At 35.0% G+C, this 21,517-nt stretch overlaps 2 protein-coding genes across 2 annotated transcripts in view; one reads left to right on the forward strand and one right to left on the reverse strand.

The window, feature by feature from the left end:
- The window catches only part of FER (FER tyrosine kinase), a 448,142-nt gene that overhangs the window by 137,964 nt on the left and 288,661 nt on the right, over positions 1-21,517 (forward strand). Inside the window, 2 exon segments of the mRNA XM_017960295.3 lie at positions 11,749-11,902; positions 11,905-11,952. Of these exon segments, the coding sequence (XP_017815784.3) occupies positions 11,749-11,902; positions 11,905-11,952 (202 nt within the window).
- Positions 7,515-10,652, reverse strand: LOC116275018 (U6 snRNA-associated Sm-like protein LSm2). The gene is made up of 2 exons (XM_031666704.1): positions 10,549-10,652; positions 7,515-8,159 (listed from the first exon to the last, which is right to left on the reverse strand). Exons 1-2 carry the CDS (start codon positions 10,650-10,652, stop codon positions 7,868-7,870), a joined length of 396 nt encoding a protein of 131 aa, XP_031522564.1. The 3' UTR covers positions 7,515-7,867.

Here is a 21,517-nt window from a genome sequence, read left to right on the forward strand (position 1 = left end):
TATGCTCACTCATTTCATCAGTTCCCACTTAGTTTTCAAAGTCTGGCTTTTTGCCCTATCGCTATGGAAATGGGTAGCTCTAAGATCACAATGACGTCTACATTGCTAGCTAAATTTAGAAACTATCTTACTTGACCTATTAATAGTATCTGAATTTAGTGACTTCATTTGTTTTCTTTTCCCTTGGCCTTTGGAACTCAAAATTCCAGATCTTACTCCTCTCTTTCTGGCCACTCCATTGCAAACCCATTCTCCTCCACTCAGCCAATCCATTTTAGAGTTATGGAAGGCATGGCCCTAGGCTCTCTCACTCCTCTCCCTGAACTTTTTCCCTAAGTGATCTTCTGAAAATGACCCATTTATTACTGTCTCTCAGATTTACTTTCTGAACTCTGTGGCCATGTAACCAATTGCCTCCTTGACATGCGTTTTTGAATGTCTTAGAAGTATCCTAAATTCCCCATGTCCAAAGGCTGAATTAAAAATCTCCATACAACCCAACCACATTCAGCCTAACCTAGTTCAGTCTTAGTATTCTTTATTTCAGTGAATGGCAACAGCATCTATTCTATTATACCACATCAAATTTTAGAGGGCTACTTTTCTCATTTATACTATAGCTGCTTTATAACTTGGTGTTAAATTTTTGTCTTAGTCAGTTTGGTCTGCTATAACAATGTACCATTGGCTAGATTACTTAATAAAGAGCAGAATTTATTTCTCACAGTTCTGGAGGCTGTAAGTATGAAATCAGGGTGCCAGCATGATTGGGTTCTTGTGAGGACCCTCTTCCAGACTGCAGACTGCTATCTTCTCATTGTATCCTCACATGGCAGAAAGAGGGTAAGAGCTCCCCGGGATCTCTTTTATAATGGCACTAATCCCATTGATAAGGGCTCTATCTTCATGACTTAATTACCTTCCAAAGGCCCCCACCTCCTAATACCATTGTGTTAGGGGTTTTCAACATTTGAATTTTGGTAGCATACAAACATTCAGTCCATTGAAACGTTAAATGGGAATCAATGAGCCCTTTAAAGGCGAGAACAGAAAAATTTGAGTGACTCTGATCATTCCTTTACGAAATCTGCAAATTTTTAGTATTGCATTAACAGAAGATTTTATTTGAATGATAAAATAAAACATCACCCATTGCACATATAAAACTAAACAAAAGAATTTTCTGTGTTTGTGGATAAATGTCTTCACATGTTTATAGATGACCAAGTGGTTCTACTTTTTATAATTTTGCAAAAGCACACACTATAAATTGACTCCTATTTTAAAATTTAGTGGATATAAAGAAAGAAAATTGAAAGTGCTAACCCTCTCACCAGAATGTCTGGCTGTAAATTGTTGGAGGAGATGATCTTTAAGGGCTCCTTAATCTAGAAGTTGTGAGATTATTTGAATTTTTACATATTTTCTTGACTCAAATTTTGCCTTTTTTTAAATCTACATAATGGATGTATAATCCATGTTCCTCTACCTGTTTATATTTATCAGGATATGAGAATGGATATGAGAGAGGAGCCTTGAAGGGTAGTGGATATATGGAAAGTAATATTTCTTGAGGTTTTACTTTGTGTCACATATTATGCTGGATATTTTATATATACACACATATATAACATATATAAACATATATATAATGTATATAAACATATAATATATATATGTTAACTCATTGAATGCTATCTTTCTGTGCCTGTTGTATAGTAGCCTGTGTTTTACGTTCAGGTCTTTGAGAGTTTAGATAACTTACCTACAATCACATACGTAGTAAATGGTAGAAAACACATGAATTGCTGACTCCATAGCTTTTGTCTTTTTGATCATATCATTTGCTTGATCTTATGATTTTAAGTACATTCTTTAGAGAATAAGTTAACAGGGGTTGGTATGCCAAGGTTTTCAGGGGATGAGACCCGTTTAACCGAACTCTTGTTAACTTTTGTTAGTGTGGAGTTTTTATTGTTAGAATCAAGGTATAATCTTGAAAATGTTAAGTATGTTTATATGACTAAAGAGTTACTGCTAAATTTCATTAAATGCAGACATTGGTAGGGTTGAAGTTTGCCTTTGAATTATATGTTAACATATTTTGCTAAACACATACTCTGAAAGGGATTCCAGGGCAAATGTTTGCATTTTAATTTCTTAATATTTCTTGAACATTTCCTTTTATTATGTACATGTGTGTATATCTACACATACATGTTTAAATATGCATATATAATTAAAAGCAATTTTTATCTACTTATAATAATAAACTTACGTTATCTTTACTTCTCAACACTTTGTTAGTTTCACGTACTGTGTTACTTGAAAGTAAAAAAGAAAGACTACATTTCTTCCCAAATGTCAAAAATAGTCTGTTAGATATTTGCATTCTTATTTTTAAATTAATGGAATTATATTGAATGTTTACTTAATAGAAATAACAGTATTTGTCATATAAAAATATGAGACTAAAACCAAATTTTTATAATTTGAATTTAATATATCCATGTCTCTAAAATGTCTAATGACAGTGAAAAAATAAATTATATGATAAATCATTTGATAGCTTTGATTCCTATAATTGAATAATATGAAGTGAAAAACTTCAAGAATGGCTTTTATGTGATTTTTAAATTGACACATTAGCAAAAACAGAGTTCAAGCTTATGTGAGTAATGCAGTTCTTAGTTGAAATGTAGCTATTGCAGAATTTTATTTAAAAAATATAGAATGAAAGGAAAACCAACCATTTGAAATTTTTGTAAAAAAATTGTAATGTATTAAATACACTAAATATGCCAAATTAAATACGTTTCGTGTACTTGGTGTATTTAGTGTATTTAATACACTAAAATTTTGTATTGTATAATATACACTAAATATACTTTAATCCAACACAGAGTATCAGTCTAGTATATATACCTTCACTCATTACTTCTAAAGCCTGTTTATTCAAATGGAAATAATACCAATCTTTTCCTGTTTTGTGGTCCTTGACTTTTGTATTAGAAAAAAGTTATGGGAAAAAATACCAAGCATATGTCATTTATGACTTGGTGGCATAAAGAGCTAGTGATGTTACTGCTGGTTTCAATGCTTGGTTTGATTTACAAAAAGTAAAATGATTATTTAATTTTGTGTTGTCTTAACCTGTTTTATACCATTATCACTTAGTATTTAAAAATACCTTATATATTATAAAATCATAGAGCCATGCAGAATCTTAAGAGATCATTTGATTTAGCCTCACTGCCTTTCAAATAATGTGACATCTTGAGGTCCAGAAATTTTAAGAGACTTGCGAAGTGTCACATCTAGCTTCTGGTAAAGGTAAGACTTAATAATCTAGAAAAGTGTTCTAGTTTTGAAATTCAGGAACCTTTCTTTTTTTCCTTTGGCTCAGAGTTTTTGAATTATGCAATTTAAAAAAAAATGTGCTATGTAAATAGGGAATTCATTCAACAATGTTGATTGTGCATCTACCAGATGCTGTGAATGCAGTGAGAGGTAAGACACGTATGGTCACATGGCTCATGAAACTTACACTTTTATGGAGGAAACCAATACAAAATTAAAATAATTACCAGTTATGATCATTGCTATGAAATAAGGGTTCAGATAGAACAGAGGAACAGCTACTTAAGAAAGATGATCAGAGGTCTCCTAGGAGATGGGCAGAAGATACCCTGCATGTGAAGAATGCATGGAAAGAGTGTTCAGAGATAGGAAGTAGCACATGCAAGGGTCCTGGAAGCTTCCACGTTTTAAATTTATTTATGGCCTCCTATGCATCTTGTACTAAATAATCATACATTTACTATAATTTCTACTTACTGAGGTATGTATTGCATGTTTGCTCAGTGGTATTATAAACATAATTGTATAGTATTTTACATAGTGAGACCAGCAATACATTTTTTTCAGTAATTACTGAAGAAAAGGAACATGTTCATATATGAGAGATTATGTCATGGATAAAGGCTGAAATGGGATTAACTGGAAGAAGTGAATTTTTCTAATTGATTTCATGATCAGACATGTTGATTTTTGAATGTTAGGACTAGAGGCATACACCCTCCGCAAGACTCATCCTTAAAAACCACTAAAAATCAAAACAAGGAAATTTACACTTTAATCTTATTCTTGGTATTACGATATCGTCTAACTGATTGCCAGCATGGTACAATACAGTAGAAACTTTCAAGTCCTGAAGGGGAATAAAAAAGACCTTCCTCCAAAACAAATTATTTAGTTAGGAGCTCAAGACATATGAGAGGATAAAAATCTCACCTCAGTTAGTATAACCACTATGGAAAACAGTTTGGAGGTACCTGAAAAAACTAAAAATAGAGCTACCATGCCATCCAGGAATCTCACTGCTAAGTATATACTCAAAAGAAGGGAAGTCAATATATCCAAGAGATATTTACACTCCCATGTTTATTGCAGCACTATTCACAATAGTCAAGAGTCGGAAGCAACCTAAGTATCCATCAACAGACAAAGGAAATGTGGTACCTGTACAAAATGGACTACTATTCAGCCATTACAAAATGAATGAGATCCTGTCATTTTCAACATGGATGGCACTGGAGGTCATTATGTGAAGCATTATGTGAAGTGAAATAAGCCAGGCACAGAAAGACAAACTTTGCATGTTCTCACTTATTTGTGGGAGCTAAAAATTAAAACATTTGAATTCCTGTAGATAGAGAGTAGAAGGTTGGTTACCAGAGGCTGGGAAGGGTAGTGGGAAGTGCTGGGCAAATGAATGAGACCTATTCTATTGTTGTGCTATTTGATAGCACAACAGGGTAACTGTAGTCAATATACATTTTAAAATAACCAGAAGAGTATAATAGGACAGTTTGTAACACAAAGGATAAATGCTTGAGGTGATGGATACCCCCTTTACCCTGATGTGATTATAACACATCGTGTGCTTTTATCAAAATATCTCATGTACTTCATAAATATATATACCTATTATGTACCTACAAAAATAAAAAATGAAGAAATTTCCTCACCTCACCAGAGGAAACATGATGTAGCAGCGGTGATACATATTTTTTAAATAATTTTTTCATTTTGAAATCATTATGGATTGACATTTAGTTGTTAGAAATAATACAGAGAGATCCCGTGTACCCTATATTCAGTTTCCCTCAATGGTAGCATCTTGTAAAACCATAAAATAATATCACAACCCAGATACTGACATTGATACAGTTAAGATACAGAGCACTTCCATCACTGCAAGGATCTCTCATGTTGTACTTTCATAGCCACACTTCCTTTGGTCCATCTAGCTCCTTACTAACCCCTAAAAACCATTAGTCTGGTTTTTCAAGAATGTTATATAAATGGAGTCATGTTGTATGTAACCTTTTGGCATTGGCTTTTTACTCAGCATAATTCTTCAGAGATCCATCCAGCTACTTTCATTCCTTTTTACTGTTGAGTAGTACAGTGTTCCGTGATACGTGTATCAGTTTCTTAGGGCTGCTGTAATAAAATACTGCACAGTGGGCAGCTTAAAGCAACATAATTTTATTTATTAAATTTATTCTTTCTCAGTTCTGGAGGGTAAAAGTATGTAATGAGGTGTTGGCAGTGTTGGTTCCTACTGAGAACTCCAAAGGAGAATCTGTTTCATGCCTGTCTCCTAGCTTCTGGTGATAGCTGACAATCCTTGACATTCTTGGTTTGTAGAAGCTTTACTCTAGTCTCTGCCTGTGTCTCCATATGATCCTCTGCCTGTGTGTCTCTTCTCTGTATCCAGATTTTCCTCTTTTTATAAGGGCAACAGTCTTTTCCATTAATGGACTATCCTACTCCTGTATGATCTAACCTTAACTACATCTGAAATGACCCTGTTTCCAAATGAGGTCACATTCTGAGTTTTCAGGCATTAGGACTTGAGCATATCTTCCTGGGGGATACAATTCAACCCCTAACAGTATGGATATACCACAATTTGTCTGATCATTCATACTTTGAAGGACGTCTGGTTTGTTTCTAGTTTGGGGCTACTACAAATAAAGGTCTCTAAACATTTATGTATAGGTTTTTATGTGAACATAAGTTATAATTTTTCTGGGGCAACTGCGTAGGATCAAAGTTGCTAATTGTATGGTAATTGCATTAGTTTAGTTTGTACTATTAACACGTTTCCACCAGTAATGTGTGAGTGATCCCTTTTTTTTTTCTCATCCTTGCCAGCATTTGGTATTGTCACTTTTTCACTATGTTGTATTTGAGCCATTCTAAAAGATGTGTAGTGATATTTCATTGTTGTTTTAATATGCATTTCCCTAATGAATGATGTTCTGGAACATCTTTTCAATGTGCTGGTTTGTCATTGGTGTATCCTGTTTTAGTGAAATACCTGTTCAGCTCTTTTGTGCATTTTCTAATTGGATGTTTGCTTGTTTTGTTTTGTTTACTCTTGCACTCTTTATATATTCTAGACCTTTATATTCTAGTTCTTCATATATTCTATTTCTTTGACATTTCTCCCAGTCTGTGCCTTGTCTTTTCATCTTCTCAAGAGACAGGGTTTTTCATAGAACAAAATTTTTTAATTTTGAAGAAGTCCATTTTAGGCTGGTCTGAAGGTAGTGGATAACTCAATTGATTGTTCAGTCAGTTATAGATTGAGCTCCTTGTTTTACTCCTTCTCCCATTCTCACTACTGCACTTGACTAGCATTAAAAAAAAAAGTCCATTTTATTTCTTTTAAGGTTTGTGGTTCGTGCTTTGGTGTTAAGTCTAAGAAGTCTTTGCCTAGTCCTAGATCTCAAAGATTTTCTTCTGTTTGTTTTTTTCTAAAAGCTTAATAGTTTGAGATTTTACATTTAAATCTGTATGTTAACTCTTTTCTGCAGAGTCAGTATATGCTATTAGTCCTGGATCTCAAAGGTTTTCTTCTTTATTTTTTTTTTCTAAAAGTTTAATAGTTTGAGATTTTATGTTTAAATCTATGTTAACTCTTTTCTGCAGAGTCAGTACATTCTATCTTTGTAGAAGTAGGAGGTCTTGTGATGTAGTTTTATAATCTGGCCAAAATGTCTCACAGAAGCAGACATAGTAATGAGGATACCACATGGAAACAACAACAATAAGAACAAAAAAATCCCATAGACAGCATGTTCAGCATTCAAGGTGACAGTGTCACCATAAGTCTCCCCCCATATTTGTGTGAGCGGCTGAATGACTAACAGCAACAAGACCAAAGGCAACTGTGTGGGACAAGCAAAGGGAAAGGAAAAAAAGGCCTTATGGTCATAAGAACTTGATCTTGGGTGATTCTAAGAGCATAAAAACAAACAAATAGTCATCTTTTAAGGAAAGCGTTCCTACTTGCAGTGGAGGACTCCACGAACAGATATTTAAATAATAAATAAAACTGGCAGGGGGCTGTATTAGTCTGTTTTCACGTTGTTAATAAAGACATACCCAAGGCCGGGTAATTTATAAAGGAAAGAGTTTTGTTTTGTTTTGTTTTTCCCTGCATCATAAATTTTATTCCTGATGTGGGACAGATTCCTTCCATCCCCAAATGAATCACATGCTGCCCTGGAAAGACCTAGGAAACTCTTCCACTATCTCCAGGGAAGTAGCGAGAAAGGCAGGTGCTGGGGATTGGAAGGCTTTGAAGTTTCCCAGCCTACTTTTTCTCACCTTCTCAACAGAGGATAGCTGTTCTCTATTATTCCTCTCATCCACTCATCCCTTAAAAAACCCCACAAAACCATCATTAGTTAAAAAACAAATAAAACCTCTTCAAGTATTGGGCATTAGGGGTTCAGGCTGGGACTTGGGGTCACCAGTGAAAGAGGAAGGGGAACAGGAGGAGGAGCCATCACTGTTTCTGCGGCAGGGGTTCCTTCCTTGCCGCATCCTGTAGCAACTGTTTGTGTATCTCGTCTGCTGGCAACTGCATGTATGGAACCACTGAGCCCTGAATGAGGCAGTTCTTCACTGATAACATGTGAGGATATTTCTCAGGGTCTGTGACACTGATATTAGTTAGTTTGATGTTGAGATACTGATCCACAGAATGGAGCGTTCCACAGATGCTCAGGTCATTCTTGAGTTCCACAACCGACCTGAAAAAAGAATAGAAGAGCGTGGTGCTGGTGCCACGGGATGGACTGGAAAGAGGGCAGGGGAAAGGAAAGAGGTTTAGATTCACAGTTCCACATGGCTGGGGAGGCCTCACACTCATGGTGGAAGGTGCAGGGGAAGCAAGACACATCTTCCATGGCAGCAGGCAAGAGAGAGAGCATGTGCAGGGGATCCCTCCTTATGAAACCACCAGATCTCATGAGACTTATGTACTGCCACGAGAACAGCACAGAAAAGACCCACCATCATGATTCAATTACCTCCCAGCAGGCCTCTCTCATGACACGTGGGAATTATGGGAGCTACAGTTTGAGATTTGGGTGGGGACACAGCCAAATCATATCAGGGGCTATTCAGGTTCCCAGTGAGGATTAGAGAAAATGTATTGTTGTAGTTAGAGAATCAGTTTTTAGTGATTTTAAAAAATTATACAAATGTTTTAGAATCATTTTGGAAGATCCTGTTTATTATCCAGGGTAAAATAAAGGTGAAATAACAGTAAGGCGTAGAGATTGGAAACATCACGAGAAGTCATTTGTTAAAATTAAGCTGTTTCTTTAAACTTGAGAAATATATATGACTTGAAATCTTTTTTCAAAATTTTAACTTTTTAAAATGTTTTAATCTTTTCCTTTTAAATAAACATAAAATGGATATGGCATCTATCAGGGTTTGTATTACTATTGTCTTGCTGCTGTAGCAAATTGCCGCAAATACAGTAGCTTAAAGCTACACAGATTTATTCTCTTATAATTCTGGAGGTCACAAGTCAGAATCAGCTTTACTGGCCTAAAACTATGGTGTTCGTAGGGCTGGTTTTTCTGGACATTCTAGGGGAGAATTTGCTTCCTTTGCCTTTTCCAGTTTCTAAAGGCTATCCTCATTACTTCACTCTGTCCCAAGTTACACTGCCTTTTCTTACATCGTTTCCATTTTCACATCACCTTTTCTGACATTGTTCATCTTGCCTCCTTCTTGTAAGTATTCTTATGATTACACTAGGCTCACCTAGATAATATAGGATAATCCGACATCTCAACACCCTTAACTTAATCATATCTGAAAAGTTTATTTGCCATGTAAGCTGACAAACACTGCAGGTTTTGGGCATAAGGATGTGGTTATCTTTTGGGGGACATTGTTCAGCTGACCATAGGTTTAAGAGAGTAAAATGTATATTATTTACTTCCATAAATACATGTTTTTGAATTATATTCAGATGTTCAGTTAATATTTACTTGCCTTGTGCCTTGTCATTTCTGATTTCATTTTGCAAAGTTTATTTTTATTCTTTTAAGTTTTTTTTTTATTTTTCCTGGTAGTCTTTATGAAATTTGTTTGTGTAAAATTACTGTAACAATATTACTTTAGAGTATTATTATTTTGAAGTATACCTCCCTGTTGATTTTGCTCACATTTTTGAAATCATTCACCTTTATGTGACTGATATTCTGGATGTACATGAGAATGTATTTTTCCACTTTACCTTGAATGTTTTAAATTATGTCTTGTATCGTTGTCATTGTTGGAGTCTTTTTTTTTTTTCTTTGTAGCTAGGAGATGCAAAGAGGAAATCCTCTGGAAGCTTTAAGTACTTAATGGGTGCAGTCTTTTCCAGGACCTGGTCCTTATAAATTTATGTTCACAAAAGTGATTCTTTTATTATTATTATTATTATTATTATTATTATTATACTTTAAGTTCTAGGGTACATGTGCACAACGTACAGGTTTGTTACGTATGTATACATGTGCCATGTTGGTGTGCTGCACCCATTAACTCATCATTTACATTAGGTATATCTCCTAATGCTATCCCTCCTCCCTCCCCCCACCCCACAACAGGCCCCGGTGTGTGATGTTCCCCTTCCTGTGTTCAAATGTTCTCATTGTTCAATTCCCACCTGTGAGTGAGAGCATGCGGTGTTTGGTTTTTTGTCCTTGTGATAGTTTGCTGAGAATGATGGTTTCCAGCTTCATCCATGTCTCTATGAACTCATCCTTTTTTATGGCTGCATAATATTCCATGCCATATATGTGCCACATTTTCTTAATCCATTCTATCATCGATAGACATTTGGGTTGGTTCCAAGTCTTTGCTATTGTGAATAGTGCCACAGTAAACATACGTGTGTACGTGTCTTTATAAATCATGCTGCCACAAAAGTGATTCTTTTAAAAAATCAACTTTCTCTCAAGAGATTACTGAGAACTCAGAAATGCCAATTTATTATTAAAAAGAAGTGACCAACTAATAAATAAAACAGCATGAATTTATCACGAAGTCTGTGTGGATTTAGAACACAGATCACAGACTGTTGAATGATAATGATGTAAATACTGATTACCATTTATTGAATTCCACTGGAGAGGTCTATCTTTTGGATATTACTAGGTCTCTTATAAATGTTCTTACTCATTAGTTTTACTTTTCTTATACTTTTTTCTCTTCTGTTTGTTAGGACACTCACTTGAAACTTGTTTCAATAAGGAGATTACAGCTTTCTTTATAGCAGTCATTGAGGTTGCACCCTGCTCAATTAAATTTGAATTTAGTTTTCAAAATATTGATCAGCATCGTATTTATAAATAAATCTCTCTTAGTGTGGTTATTTTTGCCTGTGAATATTTATTCAGTTTATGTTGAGCCTTATAGTTTCAATTTAAGAAGATATTTTCTGACCTTATGTTCTGATTTTGACATTTTCTCTAATTTATAATCTATTGTCTCTTACATACTAATAACTAACTTTCAGCAGTGCATGGCACAGTCCTTTTTGGGAATTTTTGTAATATATAGTGTGGGCTATTTCCAGAAGTATCTACCACCACTACCTGTTTACCTGTGGCTTCAATGTGGGTGAATGAGTTTGAAATTATCATTGAAGGCAGCCTCCAAGGGTTAAAAACTCACAGTAAGACAACCTGTGGCCTTGTACTCTAAAGGAGGGATGGGAAAGTCTACTGTCTTTGTATTGGAGATGTTGGAAAGATTTGGGGCCCTTTGTTTTACTCGTTCCCCCAATTACATCTTAGCCCTTAGTCCTTGTCATTGTAGCTTCACCTGCCTCTCAGAATGCACAGAACAGCTCCCTCACTTAACATATACCAGCACAGCTTCGTATCCAGACTGCCACCTTGATTTTATTTATTTTACCCTAGGCACAGATCTGACCCTAGCTATATTGCCTTTGATACCTAAGGTAAATTTAAGATTCTGCTTCTGTTATTTTAATTCATTCTAGGCCCTACATCTCTGTGATCCTAAGTGGTCTGACTCTGATTAAGAGGATTCATATGGTCTCCATAGCTAAAATAAAATGAATGTCATAGATCATAATATATTTGAAAGCATCTTGAATTTGGATTTGACTCCAAACACTTCCATTTTGTTAATGCTAGCATAGTAAAATTAAACTACTGTGGTTATAACTTAAAATCTGAGCCATATTAGTCTACTCATCACTTTGTGAATTATGTATTCTGAATCAATGCTCTCCTATAAAAATGAAATCTATAAGGATCAAAGCATAATTTACCATAGTAGCCTGTTAAGTTTCCTTAATGTCTTCTTAATGAAGTTGAAATCATTTATATTTAATTTATTCTCTTTTAGTATTGTGCTTCTGCTAAGCCAAAAACAGGCACTTGAAGAACTGAAGCAGTCAGTCCAGCAGCTGAGATGCACTGAAGCAAAGTTTTCAGTACAGAAGGAATTACTAGAGCAAAAAGTGCAAGAAAATGATGGGAAAGAGCGCACCTGGCTCATGCCTAGTAACCCAGCACTTATGAAGAAGATGCACGATCAGTTACATCTATGGTAAGCTAAAGAATAATCCAATGAGAAACTTGGAAGAGTAGTGTCTAGGTAATAAGTGAATACAAAAATTACTCCAATTTGCTATAACACATTATTACTCTTGTTAATATGCAGGTCCTATTAAACTTGTTTGTAAATGCAAAATAGACTTGTCAGTCACCTCAGGTCACCTGGAGAGCACTTTCAGGAACCACCTGTAGAGTCAGAGGAAAAAGTTCTTCTCTTGCCTTCAAAACTGAAAGGAAAGACTGCAGTTGTTTTTATTCCTGGGAGACAGCAGGAAGGTAGGGTCTTATTCTTAAGAGAGAAGTAAACAATAATGAAGACATAGCTATTTCCGAGTTAATATTTTTTCGTAGCTTAAGTAGAAGTCAGAATCTTATCTGAGCACCTTGCTGGCTGTACTTATTGTGTCCATTTATTCAATGGTGATAATACTTTATATATTTTTACAAGATGGTGCTGCATATTTCATTTTATCAAATTTATTTTAAATTGTTGAAATACTAATTATAAATTAGATCTTACCTATTTGCTGAAGCAATGCTTTTAGTCGTTAAGGATTTTTTTGTAAAAGAATATTATAATATATGTAGTTTAAAGCAATAAATTATTATTTTACAAATAAGACAGGGCATTTTTACAAATTAATGCCAATTAATGAGATTTTACAGCATTTTTTCGGGAAAATTATAAATCTTTACAATGCCTAATTCCTAAAACTTAAGAATACGTCTACATGTATCAGTGAATCTTTGTGTAATTCAGTTTTTCAATTAATAATTAGAGTATTATTTTTCAGTTTACTTGGAAACAAAAAGAATCAAAGCTTTAAATGATTTTGTCCCTAAATAACTGTTTAAGCATTGCTTTATGAATGATGTTACAAGAAAAGCCTGAAATTCACATAAGCAGTTCTGTTGATATTTTCTCTTTATAAATTCCATTGTTATAAATGGTATACAATTTCAGTAAGAGACTTATTTGAATATTGGAAGAATTGGAAGAACTCAAAATTAAACTACTGTATCATGGAAAATTGTGCAAATTTGTGTAAATATTATTTGAGAGCAGGAGAGACAATGAATTCTTTCCACATGAGCTTTGGAGAGAATAAACATTCTCATGATCTTAGTTAATGGCAGAGTGACTGAAAATACCGACTTTTCAGTGGTGAGTGCTTCTGTGGAAGAGTGCTTTAAGGAACTGTACCCTTGAAATGTGCCATCATTGGGTATTCTTATAAAGGTTCCAAATGATCAAGTGTATAATCAGGGTTCGGGTTGTATAGTCAAGTTCTTAGAAGTATTGATGTTTATTTTAGCTCTATAAGTCAATGAGAGTTAAAGCTCATTGTTAGAGTTTGAATGTTTATTCTCTCCAAAACTCATGCGGAAATTTAATTGCCATTGTAAGAGTGTTAAGAGTGGGACCTTTGAGAGGTGATTAGGTCAGGAGGGCTTCACCTTTGTGGATGTAATTAATGTCTTTATAAAAGAGGGAGTTCAGCTCCCCTTTACCTCTTTGCCCACCTCCCCACCCCTGCCATGTAAAACCAAAGAATTCTTTCCCTTTGGAGGATGCAGTGTTCAATGACCCATCTTGGAATTGGGGATTAGGCTCTTTTCAGATGCCCAGTCTGCTAGCAACTTGATCTTTGACTTCCCAGAACTGTGAAAAATGAATTTCTTTCTTTCTTTTTCTTCACAACTATACTAATGAGGAAATAAATTTCTGGTTTTTTGTAAATTACCCAGTCTTAGGTATTCTGTTATAGAAGCACAAAATGGTGTAATACTCCTAACTATTAATTTACAAAAATCTAAAAATGTATAGACACAGATAAATCATCTTCATCAGGACCGGTAATCCCTCTAATGTGGTCTTTTTTCACGTTAATCTGGCCAAAATACAAAGGAGAAAATGATTAATTTTAGTATAATTCTATTTCATTTATTCACTCAGGCAGTCTTTACTGAGTACCTACTATGTGCCAAGCACATTTCTAGGTACATGGAATACGTTAGTGAATAAAAGTAATAAACAGTCTCATCTTTTAGAGGTTATAGTCTATGATGAATGGCAGTTAATAAATAAGTAAATTATATATCATGTTGGAAAAAAAGTGGCAAGGAGTAAAAACAAAGCAGGGTCAGAGGTTGGTACCCAATTTTAAATGCAAGTCAGGATAAGCATCATTGAGAAGGTGACACTTGAAGAAAGACTTGAAGCAGAAAGCTAATAAACTACTTCAATTTTGGGGGAAGGAGCGTTCCAGCCAGAGGGTACATCCGTTGCAAAGGCTGTAAAACAGGTGCATGTCTGGACTGTTCAAGGTTTAGCAAGAAGGTTTAAGTAGAAGGAAATGTGGAAGTATGGGGAATGAGGTTAGAATAGTAATGGAGAACAGATCTTGAGGCCTTGGATTATGAATTTTCTCTGAATGAAATAGGGAGCCATTGGGTAGGAGGGCTATAACAGAGGAATGACATGCCCTGACTTTCAGTTTCAATTGGATAGCTATGGCAACTACGTTGAGAATAAACTTAATGTGGGGAGTAAGGATGGAAAGATGAGACGATTGCAGAAACTTACATGACAGAAGATGACAGTTTGAGCAAGGATGGTGAGATACAACTATTGGTCAGAAGTGTTTAGCTCCTGTATATATTGTGAAGCTTGAGGCCATGAGATTTTCTGTGGATGTGGAGTATGAGAGAGCGGAGTCAAGAATGGCTTTAAGGTTTTTAGCCTGAGCATTGAAGGAATTAAATTGGTTTTAAGTGTGGTGGAAAGACTACACATAGAACAGCTTTGATGAGGAAGATCAAGCCTTCTGTTTGTTTTTCAAAAACGACAAGTCAGCAGAAATTTGGGTATTTGGGCTTGGAGTTCAAGAGTATGATTTGAACTGGAGGTAAAAATTTGAGAGTTGTAGACATCAGATGGTATTTAAAACCATTTGACTGTAAGAGGTCATCAAGTGAGAGAGGATAGAGAAGAAAAGAGGAACAAAGACTGAAGTCAAGTTAAGAGGTCTAAGAGAAGAGGAATCAGTAGAAGAGACTGAGAAGAAGAAACCAGTGAAAGAGAAGAAAATCAGGAGAATCTGGTGTCCTGAAAGTCAAGTGAGGAACGTATTTCAAAGTAGAGAGAGTGATCAGTTGTGTTAAATGTTGTTGATGGGTGCAGTAAAGTAAGAACTGATAGTTGAACATTGGAGTTAGTAATACAGAGGTCATTGGTGAGCAGTTTTAATGGAATGGTGGGGATAGATCACTGATCAGGGCGAGTCTAAGAGAAAGAAAAGAGAATAATTGTGTATGGTGAGCGTAGACATATTTTTCATGGACTTATGCTGCAAAGGCATATGAAAAATAAGGCAGTAAATTTATATTTAAAGAGGAGGAAATTATCGTATCTGAATGTTACAGGTACAGTCCATTAGAAAGGGGAAAGCTAATCATTTTGAGAAGAAATGAGTCAATTAAAAAAAATTAGAGACAGGGTCTTTCTCTGTCACCCAGGTTGGAGTACAGTGGCATGACCACAGCTCCCTGCAACCTCAAACTCCTGGGCTCAAGTGATGCTTCTGTCTCAGCCTCATGAGTACCTAGGATTTAAGGTGCAAGCCACCATGCCTGACTAATTTTTATTTTTTAATTTTTGTAGAGATGGGGTCTTGTTATGCCACCCAGGCTGGTCTTGAACTTCTGGCTTCAAGTGATCCTGATGCCTCACCCTCCCAAAGTTCTGGGATTACAGGCATGATTCACCATGCCTGGCCCAGAATAAATGTCTTAATAAGTGAGAGAGGATGGAATCTAGTATCCACATGGATTGGCTTTAATATTGGCACAATAATTGGCAAGCAGGATGGTAATTCCTGGTTATGTGGGTGGTGATTTTGTGAATGTCCTCTTGTGATTGCTTTGTGTTCTCAGTGAAGTAGAATTAAGGTCAGGGTCATTTGCTGAGAGTGATGATATGGGAAGAGGGTATTGGATGTTTGAAGAAGGTGTGAAATCATCTAGGAGAATGGAGAATGAATGGACTGGGACAGTGCAGTGTGATTGCTGAGTAGTAGTAATGGTTCACCTAAGATTGTGGTTCTACACAGTACAACCAAGAATATATGGTGGACTATGTAATACTTGGATCCTGAGTTTAAGGTGGGACTTGTCAGCATGGTTGTACTTTTTTCTGCCAAGTGTGTTCAGCCATCGTGGCATGATATAGAGTGGGCAGAAAGTTGGATTTCTTTAAAGCTGTGGTTATGCTAGATAAGTATGATGAATTAAGTAAGAGAGGGGAAAAGGAGGGAAGATGTGTATAAGAAAATGATTATAATGATTAAAGAATTAAAGCTGTGTAATAGAGAGGCCATCAAGAGAGGAGTGGAGTGTAAGGGAAAGTGCTTTGAGGAGATAGGTTGTTAAATCAGGTGATCATGGCATACTAGGTTAGATAATAGAATCTTAAAATTTTGGAGATTCCTCTAGCCAGTGACAGTAAGCAGAATCAGAAATAAAAGTGAAGCATCTTCAATGACACACCTGTAAGGGAATATAAGAAATAATAATCGCTTTGTGTCTACCACAGCAATAAAATCCTGCCATTTTACAAACCTTAATATTATTAAAAAAGTAATTTTGGTAGACTGGGCGTGACGGCTCACACCTGTAATCCCAGCACTTTGGGAGGCCAAGGTGGGTTTACTGCTTGAGTTCAGGAGTTTGAGACCAGCCTGGGCAACATGACGAAACCTTGTCTCTACAAATACATAAAAATTAGTTGGGTGTGGTGGCACGTGCCTGTAGTCCTAGCTACTCAGGAGACTGAGGTAGGAGGATTGTTTAAGCTGTGTAGTTTGAGGCTGCAGTGTGCCACGATTGTGCCACTGCACTCCAGCCTAGGTGACAGAGTGAGAGCCAGTCTCAAAATAAAATAAAAATAATTCTGGTCTATTAGCAGAGTCACCTTTAAAAACCATGAATCACAGTGTTACCTTATTTGCAAAGGTTCACTCTACTTCTCTGAACTTAACAGAGTGTTTCTAAGACTTAGGATAACATTGGAAAAATTAGTCTTTTCTGCTATACTATCAAGTTTATAGACTACTGGAGGGGAATAAATTCATTTGAACTTTGGCAGTACTCTTTATTAAAGAGGAAAAAAATGGGCTGTAAGAATACATATCTTTAGAGCATTTAGAGAGAAATATCTTTGAGGCCATTATAATTACAAAAGGAGAAGTGCAATGATAACTTACGGAAGGTTTTCCTAGCAAAACCGTAGTCGTATTTATTTTGCTAGGCTGGCAGTAGTACTAGTCTGAGTTTTGTTGTATTGATTTGATTCGTTAGATTAGATAACTTCTTTATTTTATCTGTGTATTTCCCATTAGTTTGTGGGATGTTAAGAAGTGTACCACAGAGAAGTGAGTTGCAGAATTTGAGTCATGTTGGGTGAAGCCAAAAGAAACAGTAATATTGACTGCAGGAACTTTCTAAGCCTTTCATATTAAATGTCCAAGAGGGGAAATAGTATATGGAATGCAGTGTTTCTGAAAATATTGTCCCAATTCCCTTTCAAGGAGCCTCCTGAGGGGACCGTAGTGTAATGGAACATACTTTGGGAAATGCTTAGTTAGAAGATAAATTCTTTCTTATTTAATTGGGATAATCACAGATTAAATGTCTAATAATTCTGAAGACATTTTGAATTGCTTATGTGTTCTTGAATTTAAGGATTATTTTATATAATGCTTCAATTCTAGCTCTTTGGGGTAGAAGAATCTGCCTTCTGGGGCAAATTAGGAGGGTGAACTCTATTGACTCATAGTGATGAGAATATCAGAATTTTCTAATCTCTAAGTAAACATCAGCTGCTGACTTTCTTATTATATTTATTTATTAAGAGACATGTTCTTCATTCTTTTTTTAATTATCTGGTTTTAAGAACATAATAAGTATTCAGTCAGTATATGCTGAATTAAAGAATTGGACTTTCTTTTCACTACAGAATAATCTGGTTATTTTACTTTATGACAATATATGCTTTGGACCAAACATAAAATAATTTTGATTGAAAGAATCTCCCTTATATGTCAAATATGTCTAGAATTGATGGCACCATAAAATGAATTTCTCCTTTATAAATATAATTAGCTAGTCTATATAATTGCCTTTGTTTGTTTCTGAAATTGCACATTTTGTTTAAGCCCTTTTGCTAGACCAACACACAACATAGATTTTTCTTCTCTGCACATGTTACTTAGTTTTGCTTAACTGAGCAGCAGTATCAGTAAAATCCTGCTTTGTTACGTTTTCAACCAACAACACATTTAATTTGTTGGCTAAAAATTGTCAGGCCAGGCGTGGTGTTTCGTGCCTGTAATTCCAGCACTTTGGGAGGCCGAGGCCCGTGGATCACTTGAGGTCAGGAGTTCGAGATCAGCCTGACCAACATGGTGAAACCCTGTCTCTACTGAAAATACAAAGATTAGCCAGACATGGTTAAGAAAAGATTCCTTAACCTTTCTGAATTTTCTTTTCCATAGAGGGAAGAAATGAATATATACCTTTTTTGCCTTACAGGATTTCTGTGACACTGAAATGAGATAATGTGTATAAACATATTTTGTATATTATAAAATCCTGTAGAAAAACATCAGATTCTATTTCAGTTTTTCTAAAAATGTACCTTAGTTTACAGGTAAATTAATTAATATTCACTGAGTTCTTAAATATGAATTATGGATTTTCTGTAGGATTATTTTACGTATTTCTTATTTGTAAAGGAAAAGCCTTAATTTCTTTGGATAGGTAGTACATGCACATGTACATGGGTCTGAGTGTCCTTTCTTAGTGTCGCAGTTCTCTTCCTTAGAGGTAATCTTCCAGAAGTGTTGTATGCAAATAAAAGCCCAAGTGTAAATGATATGCCTCCTGTTCTTTTTACATAAGTGTTAGAGCATACAACAGTAGGGTTCTATATCTTTTTTACTTAATGCATCTTAGGTATCATTTTATAACAGTGAATGTACAGTTCAGATTTTTTTTCATTTATCATTTTAAAAAGCAAATATTTATTGAATGTCAGGTGTCAGGTATCATTTTAGGTTTTGGGGATACAGTAGTGAAGAAAATAGAATTTTTTTTTCACTGTTATGGGCCTTTTACTCTAATTGGAGGAGGCAATCAATAAACAAACAAATAAATACATATTGTGTCAGGTGGTGGTAAATTCTTTTGAAAAAAAGACAGCAAGATTGGGGGCAATAAGGCAATGAGTGCTGGGAGTTATTTTTATGCATAGTGTGGTTAAGGAAGGATTCCTTGATAAAGTGGCATTTGTGCAGATCTTGATAAAGTGGCATTTGTGCAGATATCTGGAAGAACTGAGAGAGCAAATGAGACTGCTTGGGGTGAGAATATTTCAGGCAGTGGGAAGAGCAGATGAAAGGAGGAACCAAAAGGAAGCCAGTGTAGCTGAAGAGAGAGAAAGTAATAGGAGATAGGGTCTGAGAAGTAATGGGCAGTTAGATCATAAAGTCATACAGACCTGCATAGGACTTCAGTGCTAACTCATAGAGAAATTAGAAATCATTGAGCGTTCTGAGTGAGGGAGTGACATTTTTACATGGTTTTCAATTTTTTATTGTAAAAACATCTTCAGTGAAAATCCTTATAATACTATTATGTGTAGTTTATGTGTAAGATACCTTTTAGGTTTTGTTCAGCTTACATAGGTTTAGATTTTACTGTCAAAATAGTTGAAAAGTTTCTGAACGTGAGAACAATGTCAGTTATAGATATTAATTATGATATTAATGCTTCAGTTTTATAGATTAGTAAATTTTTGCTTCCAGCTTTTCTGTGGCATGAATTTTTACCATGCTGAACTTCAGTGTCTTAATAAACCATTACTATTATTGAATTCTTCTATGGATCTGACACCTAAAGTATATTTACAGTTGCATGTTATACTGTATATAAATTTGATATATAAATTTCTAACTTATGAAACAGGTAAGCTAGGAGGTGACTATGATTATAATCATTTTCCAGATGATTCAGGTCAAGATTCCATTCATCAATAGCCGTTTTTCTTTGGCTCATATAAATGAAGTCATTTCACATCGCGTTAGCCAATGCATGATGCCAGAAACACTCTTTTTCATTATGCCACAGTATCTTATATTAGGAGAGAAAAAACAACGCTTAAACTTTCAAATTGTTTTCTAACAGTTATCTGTGTTCGTGTTCATATGAAGTGGATATATAGGCCAAAATGAAGTAAATAAAAATTAGATTTTCCATTTGCTTTTGGAAAGAACTGTATATATGTGTGTGTGTGTGTGTGTGTGTGTGTGTGTGTGTGTATATATATATATATCAAATTTATCTTTTAAATTATGAATTTGTTAGTTTCTTAGCATAAACTAACTGGCCAGGGGTGAACTAGCCCTGGAAGGATATAATAAAAGGAGACAGAAGATAAAGTTAGGTAAGAATTAAATATCCACTATGATTAATACAAATAAAAAGAATTCCTCAGATTTATTTATTCAGTCACTTGGGATTCAACAGTGCTTAATGATTACTTACCACAGGAATATTATGTAATGGGGTTTTGTGGGAAAGGTAGGTCAAAGAGATTTAGAAGCTGTTACAGGATTTGGTTGAAGAGATGGAGCACAAGTAATTGATTTAACAGTTAATTGAAAGTTGGCTGAATTTTGACTTGTATGTATTTATACATTAAGACATTTTTTAAACTTGTGTTTAGCAGTACTTATATATACTCAATAAATGTTTATAGATGAAATGAATAGGTACAGAATTTCAAAAGCAAGTTAAAATTGATGTAACTAAATTTTTAAAATGGTTTAAATGTTAAAATTGTTTTCATCAAATATTTCCCACTTTATTAATAATTAACTGTGGCAATGGTATTCTAACGGTGAAAAAATCTGTAGTAGTTACAGAGATAATGACTAATGAGTGGTTGTGATAGAATCTTTGCTCTAGGGAGAGCCCCAGCTGTAGAGCTAGACTTCTTGGATTTGAATCTTTGCCCCACCACTTAAGTAAATGCAGGGTATAAGCCAAATTATGAGACTTTTTTGTCCTCATTTCCCAAGGTGTAAAATGAGATTACTGTGTTACCCACCCTTGAGTTTGTGGCAGTAATAAATTTATACATTTAAAGCATGCAGAACAGTGCTTGTCACTTAGTAAACTAGTATTGTCTAATATTTGATTATTTGATTAAACATCACAGAAGCAATAATAAGTTAATATGTGTGCTTACTTTTTTGCTGGTCTTTTTTCCCTGTTCTTGGTATTATTTTCTCATTAAGCATAAATCCTTCCTTTTAAAAATTCAAACTATTAATTTTTAGATGATAGGTAAGCATGTTTGGGATCTACTCTTCTCTGTACTTGAAATATTGTTGTCTTTTAGCCACAATAGATTGGAAAACATTTTTTTTAAAAACTGTCATGTAATTAACTATGACTTATGCATTGCCTTCATAATAGCCTTTTTATGACATTAT

Source organism: Papio anubis, chromosome 5 (assembly GCF_008728515.1).
Source record: "Papio anubis isolate 15944 chromosome 5, Panubis1.0, whole genome shotgun sequence".
NCBI lineage: Eukaryota > Metazoa > Chordata > Mammalia > Primates > Cercopithecidae > Papio > Papio anubis.

Coding starts and splice junctions, on each gene's coding strand:
- LOC116275018 (XM_031666704.1), bottom strand. CDS start 10,652: ATGACTGCTATAAAGAAAGCTGTAATCTCCTTATTGAAACAAGTTTCA. Junction 8,160..10,548: donor AAGAAAAGTAAAACTAATGA/GTAAGAACATTT, acceptor CCCTCTTTCCAG/TCCATCCCGTGGCACCAGCA.